This window comes from Peromyscus leucopus, chromosome 15 (assembly GCF_004664715.2).
Source record: "Peromyscus leucopus breed LL Stock chromosome 15, UCI_PerLeu_2.1, whole genome shotgun sequence".
Taxonomy (NCBI): Eukaryota; Metazoa; Chordata; class Mammalia; order Rodentia; family Cricetidae; genus Peromyscus; species Peromyscus leucopus.
Window position 1 is genome coordinate 58,168,279 of NC_051076.1, and position 16,595 is coordinate 58,184,873.

At 46.9% G+C, this 16,595-nt stretch overlaps 1 protein-coding gene across 1 annotated transcript; it reads right to left on the reverse strand.

Annotated features, from left to right (window-relative positions):
- Nucleotides 1-2,644: 2,644 nt before the first annotated feature.
- Fcamr (Fc fragment of IgA and IgM receptor) lies at nt 2,645-16,283 on the reverse strand. The gene is made up of 8 exons (XM_028874904.2): nt 16,189-16,283; nt 13,898-13,955; nt 12,473-12,613; nt 6,733-7,071; nt 5,216-5,374; nt 4,316-4,904; nt 3,584-3,702; nt 2,645-3,024 (listed from the first exon to the last, which is right to left on the reverse strand). The coding sequence occupies exons 1-8, from the start codon at nt 16,225-16,227 to the stop codon at nt 2,870-2,872; spliced, it is 1,599 nt and encodes a 532-aa protein (XP_028730737.1). The 5' UTR covers nt 16,228-16,283; the 3' UTR covers nt 2,645-2,869.
- Nucleotides 16,284-16,595: the final 312 nt, after the last annotated feature.

Sequence of the window (16,595 nt, forward strand, 5' to 3'; positions counted from 1 at the left end):
TGCTGGACTGTAGGATTAGCCTGTGGTTTGTGTACCCTCTGTGGCTAAAGAGGTGCAGCTGACATTGCATGAGTTGGCTGTTTGAAACCAGGAACTTATGCTGGGACACTTGGCTTAGTCTGGGAGAAGGACTGGATCCTGATGAGTCTACAAGTTGATCACAGTCTCGGGGAGGACTTGTCTGGAGGAGTGGGAAGGAGGGGGGCTGGGGAGGGAGGGGGGGGGGGGGAGATAGGGGAACCATGGCGATATGTAGAATTGAATGGTATTGTAAAATAAAAAATATATATAAAAAAAAAAAAAAAAAAAAAAAAAAAAGGTGCAGCTGAGTTGCCAAATCTCAGAAGCTTCTGAGTTGCCAAATCTAAGATAGTTGCTATGCGGCCTTTGGAGGAAAAGTCGCTCACGTCTTGGTTTAACGTATTGGCTTCTAGAATGAGCAATCTAGAATGGTTCAATGGGAATGCTTTGCCAAGTCCAGCAGTCCAGCACACACGATGTCCTTACTCTCAGTTATTGACCATGTTCCCTTGGATAGTTAAAGCTCTGAGAAATCCTGCGTATAAGACTCTGCTGATCAACCTAGCATTTCCCACACTTCTTTGAGCTACAGCTTCACTTCCTCTGACCACCTCTTACCATCCCAAGAAGCTGATGGCCTATGGATAAGCCTGGTAAAGACCGATTGGTTAGACCAAACAACCTGCATTTTTGACCCCTCGAAGCCATCCACAAACTAAATGGTCTTGGCTGAATTGTGTGCCTGTCAAGAACTGCTTGTTCGTTGGTGGCATGGGGCAACAGTGGCTTTTCTGTCTCTCTTCCTGGTTTCTGAGGCGGCTGACATAGCAGGCAGAAAGTAGTCTGAAGGGATGGTTGTGGTGCTGTGCACTTTTGACAAGTCCTGCTTCGTTAACATGGCAGTGGTGAAGTGTAGACATTAGGCCAAGGTCATGCACTCTCTAGTCTTCACTTGGATTTTGCTAGCTTGGTTACCTGGTGACTTGGTGACTTCAAACAAGTGACTTCTTCTACTGGGCCTTAGATTCCCTCTAGAGCAGTGGTTCTCAACCTTCCCAATGCTTCGACCCTTTAATACAGTTCCTCATATGTGGTGACCCCCCAACTGTAAAATCATTGTTGTTGCTACTTCATAATTGTCATTTTGATATTGTGATGAATTATAATGTAAATATCTGATATGTAGGGTATCTGATATGCAACTCCTGTGAAAGGGTCCTTTGACCCCCCAGGTTGAGAACCACTGCTCTAGATTAAGTATCTGTAGCTCCAAAGTTCTGTGTTTCCACTTGGCTAGCTGCATTCAACCTGCCTCCTTCCCCCAAGACAAGCGTCTCAGAAGCCCTGAGGGTATCTCTCTTGGCTTTCTTGGTACAATATCTGGAGTCATGACCAGATATACAGAGGTGTTTCCAAAGGACTTTGATGCCACTGACAGCTTAGAAGGCAAGACTGAGACTTCTGGAAATGTCAAGGTCACAGTTCTTAAATTGGTGTTGGAACCTTTTTTCCCCACATGGCTCAATGCCTGTACTGCCCACACACAGAGTACAGACCCCTCGCTAACACATCCAGCACCTGCATTGCCCACATACAGAGTACAGACCCCTTGCTAACTAACACACCCAGCAAAGAAAAAGAGCAGATATGATTCCTGAAAAGATGGTAGGGTCAACAGTGGGTCAAAAGTTCCCAAACAGATACGGTTATAAGGCAGAATCCACACAAAATTCCTTTCATTTGTCCCTCTTTTCTTCTTTCCCAAACCACTTCCAACTTTGTTCACAGCCTTTGATATCAAAGATTTATAAACAGAGGAACAAGAGGAGATTGGTAAAGAAGGTGAAAACCTCATGAAAAGTACCCTCTTCTTCCATTATTTAGGAAAATCCCAGAAAATCTTGACCTGGTCAAAAGATCTACAGTGTGGTAAGGACAGGGTCCAGTGGAGAGAGAGAGATGGTCAGGTGGATGGCTGTTTTTCCCTCCCATCCCACATACAAACCACCCACTGATGTGGTCATCTAATGCTCTCCCAACCAAAAGTGACGGAGGCTCTTGGCGATTCAGACCTCTTGCCCAGGTGGATCCCCAGAGTCCACCAAACCCATGCCATCCCCAGCCAAACAGGCATGGACATTTAACTGGCTGGGATCCCACTCAGTTTGCAAGTTCACTGGAGATGTAGTGAAATGGATGAAACACAATTACTGCCCTTAAGGAGCTATGGTTGTGCTTGCTCAAGTGAGCCTGGTATATGAGAATGCTGTTGAGTGTGAGAAGCAGGCTTAGTGCTAACAGGCATAGAGGAAGAAGGGAGCCCAGAGAGGCTGCAGTAACAGCATGGAGCTTCACATTTTCCACACCACCAGGAATGGAGAGATTCTGTACATCTATCTATCTATCTATCTGTCTATCTATCTATCTATCTATCTATCTATCTATCTATCTATCTATCTATCTATCTATCTACTTATCTATCTATCATCTATCTATCTATCTATCTACTTATCTATCTATCTATCTATCTATCTATCTATCTATCATCTATCTCTCTCTCTCTCTCTCTCTCTCTCTCTCTCTCTCTCTCTCTCTCAGAAAAAAAGCTTGTAAGGGGCAGCAGACTAGGCAGTTGAAAACAACCAGATCACAAAGCCCTTTCTGGAAGCCTTCTTTGAATCATTGTACCTTTGGCTGGGGAGAGTGCCTGACCCCCGTGTCCCCAGATGGAGGCTGAGCTCAGTAAATCTAGTCTTCGTGCGGGTGAAGGTGAGAAGGGGATGAAGAAGCCGTGGAGATATTTGGTCTTGGTCCTCCCATGGTGACTGAGCTGTTTATCTTTGTATCCTCAGGGTCCTGGGTCCTTCTCCAGGACAGTCAGGCTGGCTTGGGCAGAAGGAAGGTCACCTTGCTGCAAGTTCTTTCCCACAGCAGGGAGCTTGTCTGGTAGGAAATGTGTCATCTGAATTAGAGTGATCCTTGGTGGCCTTTCTGCCTCCCGAGCTGTAGAGACACAGAGAAGGCTGTGAGTATTCTGGGGCAGACATACAGATTTGCCTTCCTAAGAACGAGAGCCAAGTTTCTGGGAATTTCTAAGACAGAAGTCTGGTAGCTGAGCCCATTAGAATAATGACAGTTGGTCCGGATGATTTGATCCCTGTCCCTGGGAACCTCAGCTTCTCCTGCTGCCTCCCGGAAAGTGTCAATCTCTTTTCACCAAGACCACATACCCTGCAGCACTCACGTGGAGCACTTACATTAGGAGTCTGCATCCCTGGAACGTTACAATGAGAGCTGTGCAGAAAGTTTGCCAGTGTGGCTCCATGCCTATGGTTAATCGTTCTTGTCATCCCCCAGTGATCTCCTTAAGCCCAGGAATGCCTCTGAGGCACAAGCGTAGAGGGAATTTTGAGAAGCCACAACGAAGCATAGTTCAATGGTTCAGGGTAGAATTTACCTTTTCTACTCTGGACACTCACTCTAACCGGACCCAGCCCTGAGGGTATCAGGTGGAAAGGACCATTCCTCTCCCCAGCTTTGGGGTTACTCAAGCTCAACTCACAGGCCCTCTCTCTCCAGGGTCTCCTTTTCAGTAGGACCAGAGCCGCAAGCAGAACCAGGGCCAGCACAGTGGAGACTGGAGTCAGGATCCAAGAGTTGCTTTCTCCTCCTGTAAGAGCACTGCAGAGGGAGGAGTCATGGTCAGGGTGAGCAGAGCACGGACCAGGGAGGTCGGAGCTAGATGACGATCAAGACTGGTAGCCCCCCCCACCTCTCATTTCACAGGTGGACGAGCGGAGTCCCAGGCCACCCTTGTCCCTGTAACTGGCTCCCAGCAGATCTGCTCTCTTCAGCTCCTCAGTCCCAGGCTTCACTACCCTCTCACGCACGGGCCACCATGTGCCATACTGAGAAAGAGGGTGAGTGAGAGCTGGGAGGTTGGCCATGGCATTCGGCTCTGTCACAACTTTTCTGTGGGTCCTCAGCAAGTTACTTCCCTTCTCTGGAGTTCTGGTCCTCTCATGAAATAGAGCGTTCCAAGGGTTTCAGCCTAAAGATTTACTTCATCACATCATTTAGGTTTTTGCTTGGGGACCACCAGAAAGCATCCAGATAGCGTTATCACGGCGTGGGCACTGAAGTGTGGAGATGGATGGCAGCTGGGGCTTATGTGTCCCGTCCCTCCCTTTACTGATTTGTAGATACAAAGGGAGAGAGGGCCACAGAAGGAAGGGCTGGCCAGGAAACAAGGCAGACTTGGGGCTCCAGGTCAGAGGAGGGGCCCAACGCTTACCTCTTCATGGATGACCCTTGGCCAGGGGCCCACCTAGGGCCTCCTGATGAAAGCTGGCTTGGTGTTGGGGGGCTACTTCCTCCATCAGTGTTTTCTAGATTCCCACCAGTGCTTCCAGATGGCACTGGCACATGCGTAGTATTCAACGTCCATGCACTTGGAGCTGGGGATGACTCTTCCACAGAGTACCGCGCTTGCTGCTTAGAATCCTCTGTTGCTTCTTGGAGAGCTTCCCAGGGCACATGCTCTGAGATCAGGACTGATGGCCCGGTGGTTCCCGTGGTCTTCCTGAGTGCTTCTGGAGACGCGCTGACCTCTGTTTCCCCCTGAGGCCCATCAGCCTCTGGAGTCGGACCCTTCCCCCAGCCTTCACTGGTGCTAGCGCTAGTTGTTACTGAGTTTCTGGTACCCCATAGCCTGACACCCGGTGTTGTGCTGAACATGCTTCTTGATTTTGAAGCTGGGCTCTCTGGAGTGGGGACTGCTGTCTTGATAGAACCCTCTTCTCTGCTGTGTGTCCTCGGAACCGTCGTCCTGGCTGTTCTTGGGGTTTGTCTCCCGTTGGGTAAGGCTGTAGTTCTGCTTATTCTTGTAGTTAGAGCTGTTCTGTCCCACTGTGAGCCTTGCGCTTCTAGAATCAGGGTGACTTCTGGGGTCCATCTATTGGCTGTAGTTTGAGCTGCTCTGTTCCATTCTGACCCTTGGCCTTCTGGAATTGGGGTGACTCCTGGGTCCATCTGTTGGCTGTAGTTGTAGCTGTTCTATCCCATTCTGACCCTTGACCTTGTAGAATCGGGGTGACTTCTGGCATGAATCTGTTGGCTGTAGTTGGAGCTGTTCTGTTCCATTCTGACCCTTGGCCATCTGGAATCGGGGTGACTCCTGGGGTCCGTCTGTTGGCTGTAGTTGGAGCTGTTCTGTCCCATTCTGACCCTTGGCCTTCTGGAATCAGAGTGGCTCCCAGGGTCCATCTGTTGGCTGCTGTAGATACTATCCCAGGAGATGCTGTGATGAGCTCACCAGAAGCTGGAGATGCTGCATAGGTGGTGTTGGAAGGACCTGTGTGGACACACCCAGAGAGAGGCTATGCAGGAAGGCTACCTAGACTAACTACTGGATTCAGCAAAGGACCATTTGATCAAAATGCTTGTTAAGTAGGATGCACCTCACTAAGAGATGCAATCTTCTGCCAATATGTCAGATAAAATTAGAAGGTGAGGATCTCAATGCTCTTCTATGGTTTCGCAAACATTCACATTTTACATTCCTATTTCCTTCCCTCAGGCCTGCATACTCCTATCCAGGTAGCTAGGAGCCTGTGCTACTATTCAACAAAGGAGTAAATCAGCCTCCAATTGCAGCAGGCAGGTGAACTGCATCATTCAAGGGGATTTATATGTTCACCAGAGAGATCAATTCTGACTGGGTGTTCTGCAGAGCAGCCTTTAGGGAGTGTGCATGTGTGCACACACAAACACACAGACCCAGACACCCACACACACACACACACACACACACACACACACACACACACACACACACACAGTGGGTAGCCATTCCAGCTTTGATCTGGAAGTTCCAAGCCCCATTGAGGCTTCGGTAACTGTCACACCTACAAGACAGGGCCAAGGGAGGACCCTGAAGACCCGAGATCTAGATGCGCCGGGTCTCTTGGTTCCTGGACCCTGGACACTAGAGGTAGACCAAGCAGAGTTCTCCAGAGAACACTGCCAGACTGCCACGCCTTTCCCAGACTCTGTAAACTATCCATTCACTTGTAAGTTACCCCACAAAATAAACCTCCCTTTTAGCTACGTGGAGTGGCCTTAATAATTTCACCAATACACACACACACACACACACACACACACACACACACATACACACACACACACACACACACACACACACCACTTTAGACTTCTATGCCTGAATCTGGATCCAGCCTTTGGAACAGAGCCTTGGAGCTGTCCGATGTCTTTGAGGGACTCAGCAAGGCACTCCTCTAGGGAAGCCTAGCCCCAGACCTTCTGTCCTCTCATGCAGACATCACCAGTGCTACTTCATCTCTGCATGTCTGAACACCAAGTTTTCTGGAATCAGAGAAGTCACAGCATCTTTGGACCTCATTTCAAACATTCATTCTGCAACATGCAGGATAGAAAGAACCAGGTGGGTGACCTTATATACTTCATTGGGCACTCTTCCCTAGTATCTGCCTTCTTAAGGATAACTTCTATCTAAACTGAAAGCATACCTCTCAGAGCCTTCCTCCTATTCCCTATTATTTATTGAAAAGGCTCAAGGCTTTCTTGGGCTTCTGAGCCCAATTTATAATTGCTAATATAGCTTATACCCATTTCTTCTGAACTTTGGCTTTACAAAAATTGGCCCATCAGCCATCAACCAGCTCATACCTGCAGACACAATCAGATTCATCCTGAAGAACAGCACATCATTTCGGTCTCCGATGCCACAGCGATAAAGTCCCGTGTCATTCAGTGACAGTCGGGACAGCTTCACCGTGAACAAACTGCTCTGTGGCAAGTCAGTGAGAGCCACACGCCCTCTGTAGTCACGGTGAGTATAGTGGTTGGTGGACACGATGGTGGAGCAGATCCACAGTGGAGGCCCCAGGCGGCACCAGTATTTTCTTTGGTGCCTGTTGACTGAGGAGGGGGCATAATGGCAATGGATGGTGACGGCTCCTCCAGCCTCCCCAGACACCAGCCTTGGGCCTCTCAATGCATTTGCACCTGCAGGCAGAGAAAATTGTCAAAGGGAAGGGAATAGTGCATGCAACCACCGTTAGGGAGTCAGTCATGAACTCTGCTTGTCAGAAAACACAACTGGGAGGTAGCGTGTAGAACCGAAGAGCATTGCCACTGAGGAAGTAGGCCTTGGCCAAAGTGTGGAAGGGAGCTGAACTCAAGGCCTCCTCTGAAAGACTCTGACCCAGTGCTTAGCGAACACTTATGGATTAGCTGTGCTCGTGCAAGTCTGTCCAGAGCCTGCATTCATCACACTAAACTCCATCCACACGCTTGTGAGGAGGAGGAGGCAACTCCAGGCAGAGCGCTCTGGTTTACACAGCATGTAAAAGAGAAGTGCTGCTAGTGTGGACGTAATTGTAACGAGAATTGCTAAAATAGCATATCCCCACATATATTGGTGTGCTTTTCTCTGAAGAGAAGCATGTTCTGCTCTGTTTGGCTTGTGCATCTTCCAGGTCAATGGCTGACACTCTCCCACACTGGCCACTTCTCTCTAGAACAGAGCACTGAGCATCCACGGCCCACAGCTGGTACAAGAGCACAGGCAAGAAGTGTTATGGATATACCTGCTTTGGCAATGCTGAGCTGAACTGGGGTATATATAAGGCAGTGTGCAGGAAGAATTTAATTTGATAAGGTGGAAGCAGAAACAAAGTGTGTGTGTGTGTGTGTGTGTGTGTGTGTGTGTGTGTGTGTGTGTGAGTTTTGAGACAGGGTTTCTCTGTGTAGTTTTGGTGCCTGTCCTGGATCTCACTTTGTAGACCAGGCTGGCCTCCAACTCACAGAGACCTACCTGGCTCTGCCTCCCAAGTGCTGGGATTAAAGGCATGCGCCGCCGCTGCCACCACCACCCAGCTCAAAGTTTATTCTTTCACTGACTTTTTTACACTATCTCTGAACTCTCCGCTCCTTAATGAGATACCGGGCATAATCTGTGTACGGTAGATTTCATTGTCTCTTCAGGCACACACTGTCTAGTCTAGCCTGAAATTATACATCCAGCCCCATGTGATAACAGACTGAAGCGGAGTGTCTCATCTAGCTGAAGGCTTTCTCTCTGTTCTCGCTAGGCTCTGAGACTGCCGGGGAGGAGAGGTACAGATTGGGTCTCTCGTTTTGCTTTCTTCAGCTACTCAGAGCTGAGGCCTGGGGACCTTCCAGGACTGGCACAGAGAAGGGGGTGGGGGTGCATAAGACAATCTTTCCATGCCTGGCTAATGTCCAAAGTCATCTCTTTATTTGCCTTCCAGCTATCTTTTTGGTGGCTCCTGTCTCTAGTTTTCCCCCTTGCAAGAATGGCTTCTTATTTTGCTGGCTTTTTATGGCGACCAGCAACAGCCCTGTGACTTGTGGCTATTTGTACCTCTTTTTGTGGCCACAGTCTCCTGTGGATGTCTCTCTTCGAGAGGACCCTAAACTAGGCCAAAGGAAGCACATTTTGTCTTAAGAAACCTGGAGGATAATGACAATTTTATTTGGTCACTCTCTAGACATTCCTTCTCTCACATGGCTTAGAGCAAGAGGAAGTGGCCCCTCTCTATCCAAAACAATTCTTACACCAAGCTCTTTAGTCCCTTCTAGAGTTCTTTGTCCTCCCTGAGGTGCCAAGATGGCTGCCTGTTGTGCTGTTGTTGAGACCAGCTTCATCATTTCTTCCCACAGAAAGGCCACCAAATATTCAATTTGGGATAAGAGTACCTGGTAGTTTGCTGTGTGTCTTTATGGCTTCTGAAGCCATGACACTTCTGACCAGTATTCTCTTACCAGGAACAATTAAAGAACTTGTGGATCCTGGTACAGGGGGAAAGTGCAAGACTCCTTGTCCAAATTATCATGTTTCAAGAAGAGGTTGAGTATGATAACACATGCTGCAATCTCATCAAGAGGCAGAGGCAGGAAGGGTTTTGAGTTTAGTGCCAGCCCAAGCTACATAGTGAGACTTGTCTCAAAAAAGAGCAATACCCACCTGGCTTGCAGGGATGCAAACAGACTCATCTGGGCATCAGCACCTGGATTAACCGTGCTACCTGGGCAAAGGCTGTGGAAACCACCAGAGAAGTGATTTCCCCACCCACCCACCCCTGACTCTACAGCAACAGCTGAATAAATAAGAACTGGATGCTTAACAGAGCCAAAGAAGTTGACTAGGTCCCCAAGAACCTTTGAATTTTTCAAAAAATTTTGAAAGGGATGCCAATCCATATCTAGGAGACATTTAGAAAACTACACAGATGAGACTGGAAAAGAATTCTTCCTGTCATATTATAATTCAACTACTAAGTATACAGAACAAAGAAAATACATTGAAAATGCCCGAGAAGCCTCCAGTCACATACAAAGGCAGCCCGTCAGAATAACAGATTTCTCCATAGGAACTTTAAAAGCCAGGAGAGCTTGTAATAATATATTTCAAGTTTTAAAAGGTAACTACTGCCAACACAGACTGTGATCCCCATCAAAGTCACCTGTCATTGAAGGAGAAATAAAAATTTTCCACAATTAAATATGCTAAAGGAATTCATGACTACTAACTCAGCTTAACAGAAAATACTTGAAGAAATCCCTCAGATTAGAGAGAAAGCCAAATATATCCATGGGGCCACAGGAAAGAATCAACTTCTTGAATGATAACAGTTAAGCAAGACAGTAATGAGAAAACACCAAATGCAACAAAATCAACAAAATTTGCTAGGAATTAGTGCACACTTCTCAATTTCCCATAAAAGACGGATTAATGCTACCTTAGGGCGACACCACGGGAAGAGGTGTTCTAAGCAAATTCATCTTTGAAACAAGCAAGTGTCATTTTTTCCCCCTAATATCATCAAAATAGATTCAGAGGCCATTTCCCGATGATTGAGGGAGCAATCCTCAAGAGGACGTTTCAATTCTGAACCTGCACAGAACACAGGGACGCCCAGATATACTAGATGCAAAGGCATAGATTAATCCTAACACAGCCAGAGTGGGTGACATTAATTCCCCACCCAATAGACAGTCACCCTAACAAAAACAAAGCATCTGAGTAAGATGGCACATAGATCAAAGTGGATCTGGCAGATAGCTATGGGACATTCCATCTGAACCTGGCAGATAGACTTTCTTTCCAGTAGCCTAGTGGGTCGTATGTTAGAACACAAAGCAAGTCTTAATACATATAGGAAAACTGAAAAAAATTCGTTGTTTTCTATATGGATACAATAGAATAAAATTAAAATTCAATAGCTAAAGAAACTACAAAACAAACACAAACTCTTGGAAATTAACTAGCATACCACTGAATAATGAATGGATCAGAGAAGAAATCAATAAAAAAAATTAAAAAGATCTTAGAATTAAAATGAAGATACAACATAGCAACACTTATGGGATACAATGAAAGCAGTTCTAAGAGGAGAATTTATATACATGGAAAAACCACGGGCACCTCAATATACCTTAGGTTTTTAGAAAAATAAAAACAAAACAAACCCAAAATCAGTAGATAGGAAGAAATAATTAAGATCATGACAGAAATTAGTGCAATAGAAATTAAAAAAATTTTTTCATTATAACAAAATTTTCATTATAATAAGATTTTATAAACAGAGAGTTGGTTCTTTGAGAAGATAAACAAGATTGACCAACTCTTAGTCAAACTAATGAAAAGAAAGAGGAGACCAAATCAACATTTAGAAATGAAAGGGAAGTGTTAACAAATACTAATGAAATGCAATAAGTTATTAGTACACACCTTAAAAACATATTCCACTGAACTGGAATCCAAAAGAAGTGAATGAATATGGATGTATATGACCTATCAAAAACTAAACCAAAAGGAGATAAACAATCCAATGTATCTGTAATAAGCAGTGAGAATGAAGAAGGAATAAACATTTTTCCTGGCCCCGATGGATTCACAGGTAGATTCTCCCAGACCTTCAGAGAATTAACACCAATACTTCCCAAACTATTTCATGATACAGGAAAGAAAGGGACACCATTAAACTCTCTCTACAAAACCAGTATTATCTTAATATCAAAACTAGACAGAGACACAACAAAAAGGAAAACTATAAGTCAGTCTTCCTGATGAACACAGACCCGTGAATTCACAGCCACTGTGATTGCCTTCGCAAGACTGACACAAGATCTGGTCTGCCAATATTCTAGTAAGGACATGAGAGGGGCTCAAGAGGCCCCACCCCTCTGTGAGGACTTAAAGGGAGTTAATGCCTGCTAGGGGGTGCTCCTGAGGGACCCTTCTCTGAGGATCTATGGGTTGTTAATGGTTGTTGGTGTAGACACTGGCAAGCTGACCATATCTCTGTAGACAACTCTTTATCCATGCTTCTGTAAGCAACCCTAATTCAACTAATTCACACACACACACACACACACACACACACACACACACACACACACACACACGAAAGTTGAAGGTGACTACTTAGAAAGAGGACGGGGACCTGCTAGGATGGAAGTTGGGCAACAGAGGATAGTGGGGTGAATATGATCAAAATACACATACATACATGAAGTATCATAATGAAGTCCATTGTTATATATAATTCATATGTACTAATATAAATAAAACTAAAGAATTAGACCAAGAAGACAAAGACAAACCAACAATAGCCACAAAAGAATTTTAAGATAGTGACAGCAGAGCATAAACTCAGCTGCCTTCTGAGTACTTGTAAGTGGCTTGTCTCTTATGTCTAAGGTCTAATTACAGGACAAGCAGCAATCATAAATGCTTTGATAGTAGCAATACCACTGAAGGTTATTTAAACAACATAACCCAAACCACACCACTCATGATAAAGGTTACTCCTATTATGTTTTAAAATTAAAAAGCGAGAATATTAGTCACCATTAAAAATATTATTATTATAATGTACACACCCTAGATTCTAGGAATTTCTAGAGCTGGCACATTTAAAAGGATCACTGTGTCATTAGTCAGGAGGATGGGACAGTCTAGCTTTGCTGATTGAGAATCTTTGATTGACTCTTGCCATGCACATAGCTTTTCATGAATACCAGAATTAAGAACCAGCATCTCAAATGATGAGCTACCAACCAGTAGCTCTTGGCTTCTGTAATAATTAAAGGTTTGAATTTTGTGTTAGTCAACTGTGAGAATTAGAGAATCGAGCTGGCATTTAGGATTAATGCACCTGGAGACCCTGTTGCTGTTCTCTGCTTCTTGGTGGATGTGGGGGACCCGGAGTCTCGCTCATCTCTATCATTACTAAGAGTAGGGGGTTACTATGACTTCACTGGGGTCAGGGGTACGGGTACAAGTGATGCTTGCAGTTGAGACAGGCCTTACACTGGGACAGGACTTGATTTAACAAAGGAGATCTTTGGTCAGACAGAGGGAGAAGAGGGGCTGTACCTGTCAAGGAGTTCTTCCAGCAGCAAGGGGGTGTGGAAGTCGTGTGTGCTTCCATAGTGCAGAGATGGGTCCTGGAAGGGGGAGAACCGACCTGTAGTCCTCTGGAATGGGGTCGTCTGTGTGGAGGGGTCATGGACGAACCTGGGCAAAGGGAGAAGCCAAGCCATCAGGGGGCACCAAATGCCTACAAAGCCATTCTCAAGAAATAAGTGTGATGTCAACTCTAATTTCTGCCCCACATCCTGTGGACTAAGAGAGCAAGTCCTCACACTGCTCCTGCTGGCTCTGATCCTGCTGGGTATTACGTGGCAGAGCAGAGGTTGGTGGCAGCCAGAGACTACACGCCTTAACATTCACAGTCCCTGTGGGGATGCAGGGACGTGTCCCTGGATGAGGATTAAAGTACTGACCAAAATATTTAACGGAATCCTTAGAACAATCAAGTTTAGAATACACCAGACATGAAGAGGACTGTTACCTCTATGTGAACAGAGAGGTCTCATGCCTTCTGAGGGGCAGCCAGAGATTAGGAGTTCTACATCACACACGGGACAGCATTGACTCTTGCTTTACTCTGATTTGTTGACGAGCCAAACATGGTTAATCCATTTTTAGTGTTATCATAATATTTTCACATATTAATGAATTCAATAACGATTTGTAAGACACCTCTCTGGATTAGAGTCTAAGTAACGCCCCCCCCCCAACACCCCACATTCTTCCGTGGCTCACCATTACCATCATAATAAAAGTTACACAGCACTGCAGGGGAAAGAATCATTTTTACCCTCTTGCCTGGCCTGCCTCAGCACACGAGGCTGCAAATACTGTTAGGACTGGATTCTATCTATCATCCAGTTGTCCTCAGCTCCTGGCCCACACTAAACTCTTAATGACTAGCATTAAACAAATGACTAAATGCATTTAAATTTTTCATCGTATAATTTCTTTGTATACTGACTTCTTTACATGTAGGCTATGGTTTCCATTTTTATATTGCTAATGCTGGGCCTGGCACTTAAGTGTTTGTAAAATGAAGGGAAATGAAGCCTGTAACATTTGTGTTTTGCATACCTTGGAACCTTGGAACACCTTGTAAACAGCTAATTCTCAAGCCATCCACTTAAATGGAAGAGAGGGGGTGGGGGGGCGTAGGTGGTGTGTGTGTGTGTGTGTGTGTGTGTGTGTGTGTGTGTGTGTGTGTTGGGGTTTGTCTAAACAAAGGCTATTCTAGATATAATGAGCCGGGCATATGCAGTCTCCGGTGAACTCTCGTGGCCTTCATTCCCCCGAACCCTTATCCACAGCACAATCGTGTTGGATCCCAGGAGAGAAGGCGATAGATCTGCCTGGTTGGTCTGAATTCCATTCCCAGGTCTCCAGCAGTCTCTGAAGCCTGACTCTGGGCTGTGTTTGTGGACTCACCATGGAGCAGGCAGAGTATGAGGAGGAGTATTTTCCACCTTGTTCTCTGGTGGGAGACCTGCAACCAAAGACAAGAGGCCCGGGGGAGACATATGAGAAGCTAGAGCGAGTGGCAGGGGGTCCTAGGCACTGCGCTGTGGAATCTCAGGTTGCTCCAGCAGTTGAGGGCTCTACTTGAAAGGCGGGGCCAGAGAACTGCCTGTCTGGGCAAGTGGGACTCTACAGAGTAGTGCAGGGTGGAAAGCGCCCATTTAAAGCTAGAGCACAGTTTGTGATGCTTGGAAAGGGCATTCTCTGGGATCTGGCTCTTCTCCGGGAAAAGATGGCGGTTCTGAGCCACTGATGGAGACTGTGTGTGTGTGTGTGGGGGGGGGGGGGGGGGGGGGGGGGGGGGGGAAGGGGGCGGTTACCACATTCCTGGGATGCAGGATATCCCTCCGCTTTCTCTTTTCATCCTTTCTCCTTGCCGTGGGGAGTTATTTCTTCAGGGGGAGCCTTGTGTCTCACTGTTCGTGAGCGACTGAGTTAACACTAAACCTTCACCCTGCTGGCACTAGGGCGCCATTCTGTTTCTTCTCCATAGTCTCTAGAAAGCTCTCTCGGACCCTCCTCGTGTCCATCTGACCTTCGGTTCTGCATTCTTCCACTGGCCTTGGGAACTCACTGAAAGCAGAGCCTTGTGTCACATCCTTTTACTTTTAGACTCCAAAACCAGATGGAGCATTGTGTGAACCCCGTGGGCAGCTATGGGGATCAGGAGTCCCGTGCTCCGTCAGGGAACCCCATAAGGGTCACTTCTCAGGGATCAGAAAGACTGAGATTGTACCTCATACACATCGTCTGTGTTCTCTGAGGATTTTCAGGGTGCCTGGCTGCGGTTCTCTGGACCCACAGGTGCCATTGTTTCGTTTTGTTTTATTTTTTTTTTTAAATGTGAACATATACTTTACCAGTCTTAAAAATGATCAGTGTGCCAACTTTAAGGCACACAGGCAAGGTACCCTCTTGACTCCCAACTATACCCAGTTGTGCGGGATCGCATCCAAGGAGGAGAAAAGGAAATAGAAGGGGACAGAGAGAAAGTAGGAGAAAGGAAGAGTAAAGGGGGCATAGGAGAGATGAGGAGGGACGAGAAAGGAAGACAGGAAAACCTAAAGACTCTAGACTAGGCTGCCAGCAGCCGCTGGTGCCCTGGCTTGGCTCTACTCAGCCATGTCTTCTAGAGCCTTTGGCTGCCCTACTGTCTAGGGACCCAGAGTTGCTTGTTTGAAAAGATCCAGGTTTCTCCCATCTTCCAGCTCCCTCCACCGCTCCCTTGGGCACTGTCAAGGGCAATCCCCTCCCTTCCCCTGCCTTACCCCCTCCTCTCCAGGCTCTCCCAGGGTGTGGCTGCACCTAGTCCCTAGTTTGATTAATATTCACCAAATCCAGGTTCCCTGCATGCTCGGTACTCTGACTTCCCCAGGCTACCGTTTCCAAAGTGCCAAGTCCTAATACAGTTCACAGAAAGGCCAACATCACCAGGCGGCCCTGCTCTTCTGAAGCCCAATGGTGTGGCAGTATCTCAGCTTCAGGAGCAAAGCTGCCTCCGTGGGGCAATGAGGAAGCACTGTGTGTGATAAAATAAAATGTCCCTAGCTACTTATCAGTCTTGATTGGGGGCTGGAAGGATATCGTTCCATGGAATGTCTCCAATCACCCTCCCTGCCAATGACCTTCAAGAATCCTTTCTGCAGGACACTGGGACTCCCAGGCCTTTGTTACCCTGCACCACATTTAGAGTTTAGAGTCCTGTGCCCCCCCACCCCAAGTCCTGCAAGGAAACACAGCCACCTCATTTTCATTACAGGCTGGTGTGTGGCTTCCCTTAGCTCCCCCTTTGCCCCCCTGAATCCCACTTCTCGTCCACCTTCATCCCCATTCTGTGGGGTGGTCTGGCATGTGCAGAGAGAAGAGCACAGCATCACCAGGCTTGGCTTGGCTGGAGGCTGCTATGTTGACCCAGCTGCTTCTCGTCCACTACAAAAGAAGAGCCTTGCCTGGGCATCTATGTGTTCCGCATCTAATGTGTGCTGCTTCTGTCCTTCCCCGGGTTTCAGACTCAGCATGCTTTGCTGGGGCTGAGAAGAGGGTACAGAAAGGAAATGCTGGGGCCTGAACTCCTAAAATCTTCTCTGGCCTCTGGGAAGAGCCTACCTGCTCTGAGGTGGGCCCTAGAGGACAAGTCACATTTGCTGCTGCAAACTACTACTGAGAGTAAGACCCAGACCTCCAAGAGAAAGCCATGTTACCTTTTGTTCTCTGGGCTTAGCTGGGGCATCTTGGTCCATCTTAGTCCGGAACAAAATCGACTTGGACTTTTTCTTTTATCCAAGGAGATGCTCGTGTTTCGGTGTCTGCCGGTTACTTTCTCTAGATCTGGAGACGAGAAGGCAGGGCGATGTGTTGATGGTAGTGGGAGCTGGAGCTGGAAGATTGGGCAAAAGGGGGAGCCCGGCTACTCACCTCCGACCAGTTGTATCAGGGTCCCTTCTCTTGAGTTTTCCTGATGAGAGAAAGTCGGTTCTGGCCTCTCGGCCTCGCTGTCGTCACTTTGGAACCTTCTCCAGGGCCTGGTGACAGTAACTTCAGGGAAGCACATTGGTCCCTAGCTTCCCTTCTCTTATACTCTGTTGGAGATCCCAGACTTTTAGGGTGC

Coding starts and splice junctions, on each gene's coding strand:
- Fcamr (XM_028874904.2), bottom strand. CDS start 16,227: ATGGACCAAGATGCCCCAGCTAAGCCCAGAGAACAAAAG. Junction 5,375..6,732: donor GAATCTGATTGTGTCTGCAG/GTATGAGCTGGT, acceptor GTGTCCACACAG/GTCCTTCCAACACCACCTAT. Junction 3,025..3,583: donor ACCCTGGAGAGAGAGGGCCT/GTGAGTTGAGCT, acceptor GTGTCTCTACAG/CTCGGGAGGCAGAAAGGCCA.